At 45.6% G+C, this 16,277-nt stretch overlaps 1 protein-coding gene across 2 annotated transcripts in view; it reads right to left on the reverse strand.

Annotated features, from left to right (window-relative positions):
• The window catches only part of fcho1 (FCH and mu domain containing endocytic adaptor 1), a 38,194-nt gene extending 25,058 nt beyond the window's left edge, over positions 1-13,136 (reverse strand). The window contains exons 1-2 of one of the 2 annotated variants that reach the window (XM_076016023.1): positions 13,005-13,136; positions 850-916 (exon numbers count right to left, since the gene is read on the reverse strand). In XM_076016023.1, coding sequence (XP_075872138.1) covers positions 850-876 — 27 coding nt within the window. In that variant the 5' untranslated portion in view covers positions 877-916; positions 13,005-13,136. Of the gene's footprint in view, positions 1-849; positions 917-13,004 lie in introns of those variants that run through there. The other variant, XM_076016024.1, reaches the window with a different exon arrangement.
• Positions 13,137-16,277: the final 3,141 nt, after the last annotated feature.

The raw sequence follows: 16,277 nt of genomic DNA on the forward strand, positions 1-16,277 counted from the left end.
AACCCATGGCGATATGTGGACCAAAAGTTAAAAATAAATAAATAAAAAATTCACTAAAAACACTTTTTGCTTTAATATTTGTGCTCACAGCAAGCGAAGAAATTGACTAAATGGCCCAATCTGGAAACGCATGGCCTCCAGCTACCTGGCTGCATTTGTCGTCTGTGGGGGCAAAATAATCTACAACACCAGTGCCCCGCGAATACTAATCATCACTAACAGTCATCAAAACATGGCTCTAATATTACAATCTGTATGCAAGTTCAAATACGATATTATATTGGGGCGTGATTTCTTTTCCCTGGCGCCGGGCAAGCAGAGTGACATTTCTATTGCCTGCGTGTGTTCAAAGAGGAAGGAAACCTTTCAGTCTGCTCTCCCTGATCAACAGCAGGAGGCCAAACTCCAAGCAGCCAGACGAGTCTGAACTTTGATATGAATATAAACGAGGCGCACGTCGACTCTTGCTCGTCGTGCTGCAAATGAAACGGAGCGAGTTGGAGCGCGAGGCTTTTCAAACTCGAACCGCTCCGTCAATATTTGCTTCCGCCCCCCACGTGACCGCCGTGTTGTGGTCACCTTTGGGATTCGCCTTCCTCTCGGTTGACATCAGACGGACAGGCTGGCGCTTGCAAGTCGACCTTGAGAGTCCCCAGCCGTGGATGTTTTATAAGAAGTGGATGCCAGACCGGCAATGCGGTGGCGTGCCGATTGCAACTGGATTAACAAAGATCTGATTGGTCCACTTGGATGCAACAGACCGGAAACACATTACGGAGGCTCCATCACCACTGGACACGCAGGACACACTGGACACATCACAAAGCATTTGGGAAACGTTGCACTCACCCAGAAGTTGTTCTGAAAGAAAGCCATCTTCTCCTCCTCCTCCTTGTCTTCAGAGACTTGCAGCTACCTGTGAAGGCCATGCAGAGAGAAAAGAAAAACTTAATAAAACGGCGGTTATTTTCCCCCATCGCAATGGAGGCGTTTGCAAAAGTGAGCAGGACAAAGTCTTGAGAAATGGAGAGTTTTAAAATGTGTACACATTTTGACTCTGTGCACTCCGGGGAGTGAGCTGCGACACGGAAATCCCCGCAAACCGAGCAGAAACACTCTTCTAATGGGAATTGACTTCACGGAGGCCCCGGAGACCCGCCTGTGTGGGAAGGAAGTCTCCCGCAGGAGACCTGAGGAGGACTCAACCAATCACTTCAAAGGCCGAAGTGAGAGGAGGGGAGGGGAGGGGAGGGAGGGGGAGGCGAGCAAGGAAGCGGGGAGGAGGCCGAGGGGAAAAAAATCGATGAGGAGGAGGAAGCAGAGGAGCGGCAGGGAGTGGACGATCACCGCTGTGGGAGCGCCGCTGTTCTCACCTCTGATTGGCTGAGATGTGCGCTGTGAGTGAGCAACACCACGGAGCTTTGTTTATTCACTGCCAGAAGCTGTGGTGGCTTTGAGAAGACAAATCAACTGTTGAACACACTAGGAGCATTAAAATGCAGTGACCAACTGCAGGGGAAGGATCTGCACAGCTGGAAATAACCGTGCATTCTTGGAGGACAGGGATGGGCACTTCATTTTCAACAACCAAGTTTTTCTATCATACTTGGAACGTATATGTAGTTCAGCTGCTGGGGTGAAGTGATGGAAAAAGCCTGTCAGATGATCTTAAAGAAAGTATTGTGCACTTTAAAAGCAAATTAGAGCAGATGGAGACGATGGAGAGACCCTGACAGGACAGAATCAGCCTGAAACCTTTTCTCTGTGGGTTTGCTGTATCACAGTGTTGTGTGGAGCTTTACTATCGGTGATTACCAGGGCCGCGTAACGTGGCAACAACAGCTCATTGTTATGTTTTTTTGGGTTAATGACTCATTTATGAAATCACGTTGTGCATTTGCTATGTTGTTTTGGCAGCATCTGACAGGGTGGAAATATATAAGCTTCATAGCTTCAGGCTACTCCTCTGTCTGGGTCTCTGTGCATCTGATTGCACGTGTGCACACATGATCAAATAGACGAAACTAAGATGCAAATATCGCAGCAGTCGTGGATTTTGTCTGCGCTAACATGTCTTTTTACTGAAAGAAAGAAAAGATAAACCCAATAGAATGGTTTTGTTGTGGTGTATTTATTATGGCGTGCTCTTTGCCAGTGGTTGCGTCCACATCAAACTCAGACAGACTCACAGAGCCACACACGCACACCCTGCAAGCCTTCGCTCCAGTCTGCTTGACAGCGGTGGCACCAATCACAGGAAGCACAGTATCGCCGCGTCGTTTCCTGTGTTGGCAGCGGAAGGCGAAGTCAGTTGGCTGCAGCAGGTTGTTTTACAAACGTAGTCTATAGAGATAGCCTCTCACTTCCTCCAGTGCCTTAACTAACAATCAACTCTTAGAACAGTGTTTCTCAACTGGTGGGTTGCGACCCAAAAGTGGACTGAGGGCAGTTTATTATATATTATTTATATATATATATATACATATGTATGTATATGGAAAATTTATTTGAGCATTTATTTTCGCAGGACACACAATTAAATTCAATACTTTCAATCATTTATTGACTAGACATGATAGAAAGTGGGCTAGCGTAGCATAAGAGTAAGCAGTTAGAGAAAACAGACGGGAGAACAGACTCTGGTTGACCTTTAGGGCCTGTTTGAGGTTCAACTTTCTGAACGCAAACTGTCAACAACAAAAAAAAAGTGACATCTGCTGCGTACAAACGAAGTGGACTAGTAGGTGTGAGCACGACCTCAAAGACGACGGCCGTTTCAATCTCGTGCAAACCCCCCCCTCCCCCCATCCCGAGTGAACAGCTGACACCCGTTCAGTCTGTTCTGCTCAGCACAAGCGAGTTGAAGATGAACTTGTTATCATTCTTGTTTTACAATTGCGCATTTTGCGGTCATTTTGTGTTTTAACTATGTTTTGAAAGTAATGCTTTTCAGTATGTTTTACTCTGGAAAACACCTTGCGTACCGTTTGGCTGCTGTAAGGTGCGATAGAAAGAACGTTTCATTGATCGATTATTATTGATTATTACAATCAATGTAAATTAAATTGAAGATTTTTTTCATAGCAAAGACAGTTCGAATGCAATCTGAACACTCTTCACCTCTTTTTTTTTTTCTTTCAGCACCACAGTCGCTTTCTTGTTTTTCAGTGTATTTGTTTATCGTGTGTGTGTATCGACGACAGCCCCTTCACTGTCGGAGCAAAAACTGAGCTTGTGGTAACCCGGCATCAGCTTGCGACACCCCATAAAATCAGTCGCAGCACGAGCAGCTGTGTACCTATGTATGCACACACAAACACACACACACCCGTGCGCGCACACGCACACACAAACACACACACTTTACACCTTGTTAATTAGCTCAGCAGTGGGACTGGGAGGCCTGAGGGCCCCTGCAGACAACATTCTGTTTGGCCATGCAGCTCAGTCCTGCACAGAGGTGAGCAGGACACAAGGCATCAATAGGACGTTCATAGAAAACATTGACGTAAATGTTTTCTTTTCCCCTCATCCCCGGTGCAACATTTCCATAATAAACGCCGATCTGCACTCCGATCACACTGACACGCAGCCAGATTGTGGTTGTGCAGACCGGGACCCCCGTGTGGATCGCAGCATGGGGGGCGTGGGGGGGGTGGGGAGGGGGGGATGCACAGACGTAGATGAGATCCTGCTTCCTCCATCTGGCCTGGAGCAAACGTTGGGCCGCTGTCGGCTCCGAGGCCAAGACCGAGAAGTGGGACACGCCGGTGACCTTGATTTCCTTCCTCCAGCTCGAGACCATCCACAGAGCAAAAACGTTTGCGCGGACAGATTTCGGCCGCGCTGCGAGTGGACTAAAATGGCACGGACGCACGCTGACCTTGTCCGACCTTCGCCGTGCCTGACGACGGACAGACGGCTGCCGTGGAGGAGAAGAGGACTTCACAAAAGAAGTGACACTCGCGAGAAAGTCGAAAAAAAGAAGAAGAAGAAGAAGAAAAAAAAAGATCCACAATCTGTTTAGTTCCTTGAGGAAATCAATGGCGCAGCCTCCTCTACGCCTACTCAGTATTTCTGGTGCCGTTTCCTTTTCTCTCTCTCTCCTCTGCCAGAAAAGAGATTTTACATCAGACGTCTGTCTGAATGGAACGAGGTGAGGACAACACAATGAGACGCCTCGCGCATCTGCTTCCTGCCCAGGGTGAGAGACGAAATAAGAAAGGTCTCTCCCAACATTATAAAGAGGGGTTGTTTTTTTTTTGTTTTTTTATTGGCTGAAAATAAAAAATGGAACCGGGTGCTATGACCATGCAGATTATGCTCTGAAGGCACTACTCGGAAATGCTGGCTCGGGAATCAAGCACCTTGTGAGAGCAGCGAGTTAGATGGGATAAATGTTGCATGGCAGCGGCAAAATTTAAAGGCTTATTATTTATTGTGGACCCCAGTGGCAGCATCGCCCAAACTCTCAACATGTCCAGGAAACATATTGGACGATGGCAGCAGCCTTGAGGCAGAATCTTCCTCCAGTCTTCATCCATCTATCCATCCATCCATCCATCCATCTATCCATCCATCCATCTATCCATCCATCCATCCATCCATCTATCCATCCATCTATCTAAAACACCTCCACCCAATCTTGATGCATCAAAAACATAATTAAAAAAAAAATACAGACACACCTCAGGTCTCAACATTCAACCAGAATGTCTTCTGCAGCATTATTATCATGTAATTTGAGAGATAAACTGTGGAATTACATTGACAGATAAGACACCTTGTCATTGGTTGTTAGCATCGGGGCACCATTTCTACTGCCAGTTGTTCACGAGAGCACAGAAGGCTTTTGCTAGGATGTTTGCGATGCATGAGATGCGTCAGCGGTTGGATTCCATCACGAGCGCTTGCAACATGATTCAGGTCTTTGGATTTGATTCGCAGTCGTCTTCCTTCAAGTTTGTGACAGAACCACAAAAAAGGACGAGGACGCCTGGCTAGGATGAACGTGAAGGACAAGAGATTGACACAATCACCCTCAAGGTCTGGTCTTCACTCTCCAGATACTTTACATGGGCTCTTTACCAAATGGATACCGAAGACACAGCCAGCGGGTTTTGGAAACATTCCATGTGGAATCAGGTTAATTGCAAAATGGTGCTAAAGTGATCCAGGTTTAGTTCAACACGGCGCCAGTGAGATTCGGCTGTCTTGACTAGAAGTGATGAATCCTCCCAGAGAGGAACACCATCATGGCGCTCTGCAGCGCTAGATATACAGTGATAAAATGCCTATTTCACGATTTGCATTATTGATCCTCGAGAAACGAATGAATCTCCTCTGGAAGCCGTTTGAGTGATTAAAATCACCTCAGCTGGAGCTGCCAGAGATGCAGCCGCTCAGATCGACCCGGGCCTGCGCCCTTTCGCGCTGGCTCTAAACCTGACTTGACACGGCGTGGAGGGGAAGTCATTCGGTGCCAGCAACGATTTCTCCTTTCGCCACCACTGACAGCGCTTCGGCCACTCGACGCCCCGTCAACCGCCGCAAGATGCTTCGCTGCCGCGGCCGCTCATGCACACACTTTACCAGGGGAACTTTGTCTGAATTTTTGTTTTTATTTTATTTCTTCTTTTTTTTTTTTGTTTTTTTGGGGGGGGGAAATTTTGAAACCTTTCCTCCTGCAGGCCTAGCGACACTCTCACTCCAACAACTCCTTGCATCCCTGCAGAATTCATCATCATCATCATCATCATCATCATCACACGCATAGGTGACCAACACTTAGTTTTGACTTATTGCAATTTTACTTATTTTCACAAAAAGGAATCACCAAATTCACTCGTCTACATCCTCACCAGCCGTTGTCACGACAACAGGTGAGCAGCCAGTGGGTCAGCGAGGGTGAAAGCCTTCACTCACCAGGCTACACACACGAGTCACGGCATATGGTCAAGAGGGAGCTTTCAATGCGTGTCGCGGCATTCATTGAGTGAATGAAGGTCAAGAGTCATCAGCTGACCTGAGTCTGAACCTAGGCTGCTCAACTCGAAATAAACAAAACAAAAAAACCAACCAGGTTTAAAGGTCCTCAATCGTCGCATCACATGATGTGATCTGCGTTTTAAGATTCTAGGCGAATCAACATCTCAGCTGGTGCGAGGAGGTTGCACAGGTGGTTGGATGTCAATGACAAACACATAAATATGTCATAAACGGGCATTTAGACCGACACTTTTAGACCTTTGACCTTGCAAACAATGGCATTAGATGACTCATACTGTGGAAATGATTATACAGTGGCTGTAACTGCACAGTCCACTCATACTGCCTTAATACAGACGCTGTCATTTGCAGGACTACAATAATACATTGCAGTGTTGTTTACCGTCCTCCTCTTTTCGGAGCACAGCCTCCAAAGGCCCAGTGTGACGGATTTAGTGGCAGCTAGTGGTGAGGAAGAATACTGCAAATATTGTCCATGTTGATCCATGTTTCCCGACCTCACCTCCTATACCAGCAGCGGTGATCTATGTTCTGGGCTACTGTGGAGAAACAACCACTCGGCAAGCACTTTATTAGGTACGACCTGCATCTAATAAAGTGCTCAGTACGTGTGTAAATGGATTTTATTGGAAACGCAGGTAGTGTCTAGTATGCAGCACATGCATCTATATTCTGTGTTTCACTTGAGACAGGTAGAGCACCACAAATATATAGTGGGCATATTTTTACAGCTCCAATACTTGCGTTACAAACATGAGTAGAATTCATATTTCTTAGTTTTATGTATATTCTTAAAGAATTAGTCTTTAAAAATAAAGCAGAATTTCAGTGCCGGGCTGTGATACCATGAGATGTCTTTTTTATCTTTTATTATTATTATTATTTTTTTTTAAATGGTGCCACAGTGAACCTATTCAACTCTGTCACTATTATGGAAATAAGCACCAGTGCGACCCAGCTTTCCCAGATTGTCAGCGCCCACAAGGCCCACAAGGCTGACGTGCGTCACCGAAAGCAACAACACACTCAAACCAGATGCAGTTAACGCCTCGGCCAATAGCCGCAGCACAACAAACTTGATGACAGAATCACACCCTGTGTTTAATGACTGCAGGGAACGCCGCGCAGGGATCCCTTTTTAGACCAATAATCGCTCCGTTTCGGAGATCGCGCCCGAGCAAAACAGTGAGGCAGACGAGCACAAAAGACAGGAGGCCGCGACACAAAGAGAGAGCAGAGCGATAAATCCCAACCAGCCTCACCACTCCCCATTGTCCCGGCCTCAATGTGCTTTTTGTTGCTGCAGCACGCAGCCACAGTCCAGACCAGTCTATGACAACGTGCCAGGCGGGCATCATTTCCCAGCCCCTGGCATGACCGGGAGTGTGACAGCACAGGGTCTCGACAACAGCGGCCATGCACAGAGAGACACCGGCGAGAGGAGCAGCTGCCCAGCACTCGCACCGCACCCCAGCACTCTGCTTGTTTTCACTGTCGTTCGGTGCAACTGCAGTCCCTCCACACGTTTCTCTCAAAGTTCCCATGTTTCTTCTCTTAACGCCGGTGGCACAAACTGGAAGGTGGCGCGCAGATTGCAGAGTGGCTACATGTCAGCCAACGTCAAGATGTTAATTGTCCAACACGATCCACAAATCTCAATAAGACAGCAACACTTAGCCCTCTGTTTGCATCCTCCTGCAAATGGCTTTCAGGTTGGACTGCTTTGTTGGATCTTGCAGGTATGCAGCGGGCTTCGTGTTTCACTGCTCGAGTGATTTTTGCCAAGTACATGCACGTGTCATGCAACTACATAGTGTATATACTGTGAGTGTGTGTGTGTGTGTGTGTTCATCTATGTAGTCGTATGCAGACTGTCACTATTGGATATTAAAGCTCTACTTGGCTGGCTTTAACCAGCTTGATGAATGTAAAAAAAATACCTCTTACTAGTAGTAGCTGTAGCAACCCCAATATGCAGCCCCGCTGTAATTACAACTAAGGCCAACCATTATAATAGATGCCGTCTTATTAAAGAGTTAATTAATCTTTTTTTCCCCCACCGTCATTCTATCAAGATAAAATGTAATTAAGATGTAAATACACGCTTGTGTTCATGAGAATTCTCTTGGCGACTCATATCTTCACCGCCACTGTGGCCCTTGGGGAGAATACTGAATAGAATACTGAACCAGTAACCTAGAAATAGACCCAGGCCCAGAGCTGCAGGGCACTTCACTCCTCCACCCTGCCTCGGGACCCCACCCATCTGCCGTGCGGAGGCCTTGGCAGGGCTCGAGTCACAACCTCAGTCGCCCGTCCGGGCTTTTCACGGAGGCGGATTTCGAGGTTTGACGGCAAAAAGTCACATTAACCCCTGGACGTTCAACCGAAAGGTAAAAGCAGCTCAGAGCAAAGAGCCGCACTGGACCCGCATGTCGAGTCTTTTCTTCGCCGTGCGTTATGTAACAAGTTAGCTTTACAGTTTCCTGCCACACATTTCCTGCCTCTGGGTTCTGGCCTGCTTGGCAAAGATCAGGAAAGACCTCGCAGCACTGAAGCCTACATATAAGAAGTGCACATGCATAATTAATATTTGTCATTGGCACCGGATCGTATGTTATGGGAGAGTCTGTCGGGGTAGTGAGAGGATCACATGCAGACGTGGACAGAATTGCTGGTACCCTTCGGATAAAGAAAGAAGAACCCACAATGGTCACTGAAACAACTTGAAACTGACAAAGTAGTGATGAATAAAAATCGACTGAACATCAGACATTGATTTTGAATTGTGCTTCAAAGGAATCATTTAAAAAAAAAAGAAAAGAAAAAAAAAAAGGAAATAATGAAAGTACCCTTCACTTAATACTGTGTTGCACAACCTTTTGAGGCAATCACTGCAATCAGGCGATTTCTGTTACTCACAATGAGACCTCTGCACCTGACGACAGGGAATTTGGTCCACTCCTTGTGACTAAACTGCTCCAGCTGTCTCAGGTGTGAAGGGTGTCTTCTCCAGACTTTTAGTTGCTCATTTAGGGGTCATTATCGTGTTGCAGCCCCCTGTGACCTGTGACTACGACTGAGATACGACTTGACAGTCTTGAGAGTTTGTTGTTGTACCCTTCAGATTCAAGACGCACTGTGGCAGATGAAGCTAAGCCGCCCCAGAACATAACTTCCTCGTCAATTTCCTCTTGCGGCCACGTCCAGGGATGTTGGCAACTGCAGTCCCAGAAACCCCAAGCTGCTCTTCTAGCCTTTACCTTTCGACATGCTGGTCTATCATTTTCTTTCCAAGCTCCTGAAACTCTCTCCTTCACTTTCTGTGGTCCGTGTCCAGTGTGGTACACACCACCACACCAAGCAGCACTGTCACTGCTTTTCACCCTTTAAATAGGCGGACTGGCTGATTACAAGTTCGAAGACACCTGTGATGCTAATGACAGGACGCATGTTACATGTCAACACGTAACATTTTCAATGTTTTCTCAGGGTGCAATCATTTTGGTAGGCAAGCTTCATTATTTTGTTGTTGTTTTTTTAAAAATATTATTTGGTTGAACAACAATTCAAAAGCAGTTAGTGGATTTTTAGCTATTTTTTTTTAAATCTATTACTACTTTTGTCAGATTCACATTATTTCAGTGACCACGGTGGGTTTTTCTCTCTTTAACACAAGGGAACCAACAAGTTTGTTCACATCTGTGAATGTTCAACCCTAACTATACCCGTGGCTAAAAAAAGACAGGCGTTAAAGTCCTGATGCTGAAGCAAACATGGCTGCGAGCGTGTACACATGAGCGGTCCTGCACACATGAATATATAAATAAAAGACCTGTTCTGCAGGTTACCGTCTGTCAGACACAGCGATGCTTCAGCAAAAATTCAAGAATTTAAATGAAAAACTGTGGACTCACTCCACTTGTTTGTGACATTTGTTTCTTTCCTCCTCACCTCCCACTGTTTTCTGTCAAACTCCATTACTCTTATACTTTAGATATGAATGCAAATCAGCTGCACTGGCGTACGGAGGAAGATGCGCAAGTGTCGGCAGAGATCACGGCCAACCTCCCCTGCAATCATCTCAGCTGGTCACTTGGTTCTCTCTCCCAGTTTAGTGGCAACGACATGGGCATTGGTGCCCTCCATGACATCACAAAGAGAAGAATTCCACAACCGTGTGCTATGTCACACGCCCACACACTGAAAAATGGAGCGTGACAAAAAAGTGAAAGAAGAACTTTTTTTCAATGTCTGGGGGAATTCCTATTTGCAAAGCATTAGAACCGTGTATTTCGCATGATGTGGGTTGGACATAAGTTTAGAATTATGAATTAGTGTCTGGGGCGCTGTGAAGTAGCCTTCATAGCGGAGGCAGTGATGGACAAAACTTCATAGCCTGGAATGTTCTTGGAGCAAAGCAATAAACAAAAAAAGCTGACTAAAAGCACACGGTGGGAAAAAAATGAGTCATGGATTCAGAGTTTATGGGTTTATAGCCATCCTGTGCTCTCTTATCCAATGTCTGCTGACACTCAAAACCTTAAATGTCAATTTTCACAAAGTTGTGGGACGACCTGTCAAACTTTAAGAAATGATATTGATTGTAAGCTAGTAATTCATAAAATAGATGTATTTCATCTTTTTTTTTTCAGTGTTTCAAGAGTCATTTCAATAAAGAGCTAAATACCGTGGGGCTTCAAAGACATATTTTGTTTCAAAGCTTTAGTTCATTTTCAACAGACATTAAAGCACAGGTTTCCTACATATCCAATGATATATTTTTCCTCCTATGAGGTGGGTCACTAAAACACTCCATCCATCTGCTCCTGGTCCAGGCCCTCTGTCAAACTTTAGAACCCACTTTGGCCCACCAGTCAAAAGGTTTGCCCGCCCACCCACCCCTGGTCTAACCTGTGCCTCGGGCAAAGGACACAGTACGTATTGGCAAACTGGAGAGGGTAGTGAACACACGCGAACCGTCGGGAAGCAGCCAGCAGCCCAACATCAACATACAGCACGACTTGCCAAGAACATGCCTGTAACCCGAGGAGAGGTGAGCCAAGTGACCCGCTCCCCCCCCCGACCACCACCACCAGCGCCGTGCCTCCCCTGATTGAATGATAGTGAAACCCTCTCCCTTAACTCGGGCTCCTTTCTCCTCATCGCATTCTCTGTGACTCACCGCAGCGGTGAAACAGTCAAACTCTTATTGAAGCCAAGGCGACTGGGGAAGGCCGCTGTCTACTTCTGTTCTATCAAAAAAAAAAAAAAAAAAAAAACACTCTCATGTCACTCCTGCCATTCTCTGTTGAAAACAAGACGGTAGAGATAAACCATTCTGGCACCATTCTGGAGGGCGTTGGCGCTGAAAGAGGGAAATATGGCTAAAGCTGCTGATGTTTGCAAGTGGCTACGTCGCATTTATCATGCAACGTTAGGGGAATTCCAACCATGCAAAGAGAAAGAGGCAGTTTCGCATCCACAACAAGTGATGCACTGAAGCGGAGTGCCTACCTGAAAGCAGATGTTAAAGCACATCTTATCATTAGCTCTATTTGTCTCGATTAACTCTGAATATCACAAATGAAAAAAACACTATTTTCTCAGATTAGAGCCCAGTCAGGGTTCCTGGTCCTTCTCAACAGAGATGACCACAATAAAGCCTCTGAAAAAGAATAACTAGTAAGGGCCCTCCAACCTGACAGCCAGGTGCTGGTCTCCCCTTCTCATGAAGGTGTCTGCCAGTAAGATCTGAGTGAGAGCGTCTCCAGTTTGTTACCATTCCCCATCAAAGATAAACAAACCGTCGCTATACCACTGCAATTTCACATATCCAGGACAGACCAGGTGATTTTTTTTTTTGCAGACGTGTACGGTTGTCTCTCTGGCTGTATCTAACCTAGAAACCCCCGAGAGGCAACTTGATATATCAGCAGCGGACCCAGAGCTGGCCTTGTGATGTGCTCTCGCTATCCCCAGGTACTCCGAGTGGGCCCGACTAAAATGTGTGCATGGTTCATCTTTTTAAATGTCATGACAAGGTGTTTGTGTGTGTGCTGACCAGGCCAAGTTTATATAATCAACAGTCCACTTAAAAAGTCAAAGCAAGATGATCGTCCTCTGGAGTCTGGGTCTGCTCTAGGTTTCTTCCCCCCTTCCTACTCCTGTACAAATAGAGTCGATTGATTGATTAAAGTCCTAGCAATGCTTCCAACCAGGCTCCCTGCCCATCGCAGAATACATCACACATTTGCTATTAAACACACAGACAAACTATTTCTCCTATAGCTGCTTTATAAACACCCCGAGAGAGAGAGAGAGAGAGAGAGAGAGAGAGAGAGAGAGAGAGAGAGAGAGAGAGAGAGAGAGAGCACCATCACAACCATGCCTTGAAGGAATGAACTGCTGCCTCGCACCCAAGACCATGGAAAGTCAATCACATTTATAAAAACAACAACAACAACATTACAAGGACTTAGAGGGAAAATGCTATCGATAAACTCGATATTTCACACCAGCTCCACACAACTGGATGGATTGTCACAATGTTCTTCGATGACAAATGATGTCAATTTTGCGCAGAAACATAGTTTGTTGTGGTTCCTTCAAATTGAGAACAATTTCGGTTTTCCAAATCCAATTCGTACCCCCCGATAACTGAAACCCACTCGAACGCGGGGAGTTTCTCTGTCAATATTCACAGATATTTCCCTCCGTTCACCCCCCCCCCCCCCCGCCCAAAAAAAAAAAAAAAAAAACCTTAAAAAAAAAATAAAAAAAACAACAACCCAACAACAACGTGCCCGCAGCTGCTGCCGGTTACAATTCAACAATGTCACAGCCGCGCTCGGCCAACTCCATATTGACACCACTCTGTCATTTAGCTCGGCTCTGGCGAGGCGACCACAGCGGTTGTTTTTTTTTTTTTGTTTGTTTCCATTCGTATTTATCGCAGTAGCGAAACAGACCGGAAGCCGACACAAGGGGTTTACCTCTATCAAGTCTCCCGCGAGCGGTTATACTTCATTTTCCATCCGCCGTTCCTACAGCAACCACGGTGCGACACTTGGACCGCTGTGCCCTCCGAGCGGCTCTGCTGCTCTGCCCGGTCGTAGTAGTAGAAATTCAACCGGACACGTTCCGGCGAGCGCCCGCCTAACCTCGACGCTGATTGGCCCGCCTAACCGTCAGCCACTCAGAAACGCGCAGTAGGCATAGCAACCGAAAAAAAAGGGGGCGGGTCCTACGGGGGGGTGTATTACCAGTTTATTGGATTCTTGATTCCGCCAATCGAAACGCCCACACGTCATCCAGGACACGGAGGCGTCAGCGTTTTCTTGCGGCGTGCGATAAAGAAAACATTTACACACTTAAAGGCACGTTTTATACTACGGCCTGCCTTATATGTATATCATAATATCACCTATAGGTTTCGCATTTTTTTTTTTTCACACTGCTTTGGCATTTCAATTGGACAAATGCTCAGTTTCGGGTTTTAATTGTTGACCTTTTCCGGCAGACGGAGGGAAGAGGGGTGTACAAGTTCTAGGTTCTTAACTTCCTGGGGAAAAGAATACTTTATTGTACCGTCCACATGAAAATGGACAAGGAGGCCATGAGGTGGTCTCAAAGGTTGGAGAAGACTGTGTGCTGTTCTGGAACTACTGTGTGTATTGTAGGGGATTCATTTGTGCACCGTAAGCTCACTAATTGTGAGTAAAGTGACATATGAGAGTGGGACCGTGTCTGACCTGAGACTGGAGGTCCGGGGTGCAACTCCTGCCCAGGCCATTTCATTAAAACCTGTCCTGTGCAAGAAGTTGTGTCAGTAAAAGCATAGGGAAAGTTAAATATGATATACACAAATATATGTATATATATATATATATATATATATATATATATATATATATATATATATATCAATTCTATATGATGCTCTGGTGTGTCTGCTTCATCACTGTGGTATTAAGTACAAAAATGGAACTTATATCTTATAAAACATACACTCTGTATTGGCTTTACACCATCTAAGCAGTGTTCAGTGTTCATGTAATGATATGTTTTAACATCAGGGAGAGGCATGCATTTCACTCAGGCTAAACAGCGTTCACCCTGCTGCCGCTGCTGCCGAATGTACAAAAAAACCCAGGCAGGAATTCAGTAAAGAAGCATAGCTGCGAGTGAAAGTAACTCACATCCTCAGACATATCAGACAAAGCAACAGCCAGTACCTTGGCATTAGCACTTCAGGTGGCTGATTAGTCCTGAAGTAGTCGGTAAAAACATGGCTCTGTGCATTCTCCGTGGTCACGACATTGAAATACAAGCTAATCATTTATTGTGCTTAGAGAAAGCAACCTGATTACAATAGCATAATATATACATTGTACTGTGAATAAAAAAACAACAACTAAGAATTGTTAAAAAAAAAAAAAAAAATCATGGGATAAATAGCAATATGTCGTTAAAGTATCTTCCGAGTGTGTGTTGCTTAGATTCCAGATGAAAATTACATCTACCAAAAAAAAAAACAAACACCACGTGGACAATTGAAGGTCATAGCCAGGGAGAGTGCAGAGCAGCACACGTTTCATGGTTAGGAAGGACATCTCACCTTTATATATATATATATATATATATATATATATATATATATATATATATATATATATATATATATATACATGACACTGATGTCCTTTGGCAACGAGCCTTCTACGGCCTGACAGGGGGTCCCAAGCTAATGATTAGCAACATGGACGATAAGATCGTACCAAAAATCATCAGAACGTGGCTGATGTTTGCAGCAGGGTTGTCAGGCTGCTGTTTATGCAAAGACTGCCTCCTTTTTTTTCTTCTTCTTCTTCTTTTTTTTCTTTTCCCCTCCAGATTGGAGGTTGCAGCAGCAGCAGCAGCAGCAGCAGTCACTTCTGGCAGAAGCACGTGCAGCTGGTGCCTTGGCTGACGCTGGCAGCTCCCCCACAGGAAAGGCTGCGATGACTTTTTAGGTGCTCTTCACCACCAGAGACGCGGGCAGCCCGCGCTGCTTGACGCCTGATGGGATGCTCGGGCGACGATGCAACGCGCGCGCGGCGCCAGGCCCAGCGCGCCGTGTGGCGGGAGACCGCGTGCAACACGCGATTATCGGCGGAGAACATTTCCGGAGCACGAGCAGCGACGGTTAGGTTTGCGCCCACTTTCAGCACTGCACGCTTGCAGACAGGAAGAGAACATCCTGAAGCAAAAAAAGAAAGAAAATAAAAATAAAACCCGAGGCGGCTTTTATTTTTTGCTGCACGCAGTCTGTGGCACGACATAAGAAGTCCGTAATGTACCGTCTTTCTCATCCATATGTTTAGTGAGAGATGATATTTTTACACGAATAAACACACACACACACACACACACACACACACACACACACACACACACACACACACACACACACACACACACACCATTACCAGGCGGACGCAGATTTACAGAGCCCCCCCTCGCTGTCATGTGCACACACAAGTGAAGCAGAGGATAATCTTTTGAGCCTTTAATCCATGGCAAAGATCTTTCCAATAAAAAAAAGAAGGGAGCTGTTGAATTTAATTATGTATCATCTGTCCGTGCCACCTGTTGGGGTTCCTATTTTTACATCGTTTTTTAGTGCAACGCTACTTCCAGGCAAAACGCTTGCGTTTGTCTCCCTCTAAAGGCCCCTTTGCTAAACATGGGGGTTTCTCACAGTGTAAAATTGTACTGTGATGAGAAGAACTTTAGAAAGTACCCTGTAAAAAAAAAAAAAAAACTAGAGAGGTTTCAAAGATTACTCTATTGCATGATATGACTCTGTTATGTCACACATGACATTCTACTCGGCATTAGGCTGTGACTCTTCATCACTTCTGACGTGCCATATTGCAAGATGTTCCAGATGTTCTTGTCAAGATTTTTTTTTTTTTTTGTCGCAGACAATAAAACTTTCTACCAACCTCTTACCTGTATATTTACCTAACACGGGGGTTTATGTCAAGAAATAGCTTGTTTTTGTTACGTGCACAGACTAGGGGCACCTGTCCTTTGGAAGTTTGTAAGCTAGATTTGGACTGATAAGGGACCACTGAAAAGTGTATCTTTACCCCAGCGTTAAGTTAAAAGCCTCACTCTCCCTGTCATCAATCAGCCTGTAAGCTTGCAAGAGCAACATGCGTTTGCTGCATGGGGCCTCTTGTGCACACACATCCACCTGCTCTGCTCTGCTCTGCTCTGTG

Source organism: Nelusetta ayraudi, unplaced genomic scaffold (genome assembly GCF_046127955.1).
Source record: "Nelusetta ayraudi isolate G7.1 ecotype Tasmania unplaced genomic scaffold, CSIRO-AGI_Nayr_v1 ptg000210l, whole genome shotgun sequence".
In the NCBI taxonomy this organism is placed as follows: Eukaryota; Metazoa; Chordata; class Actinopteri; order Tetraodontiformes; family Monacanthidae; genus Nelusetta; species Nelusetta ayraudi.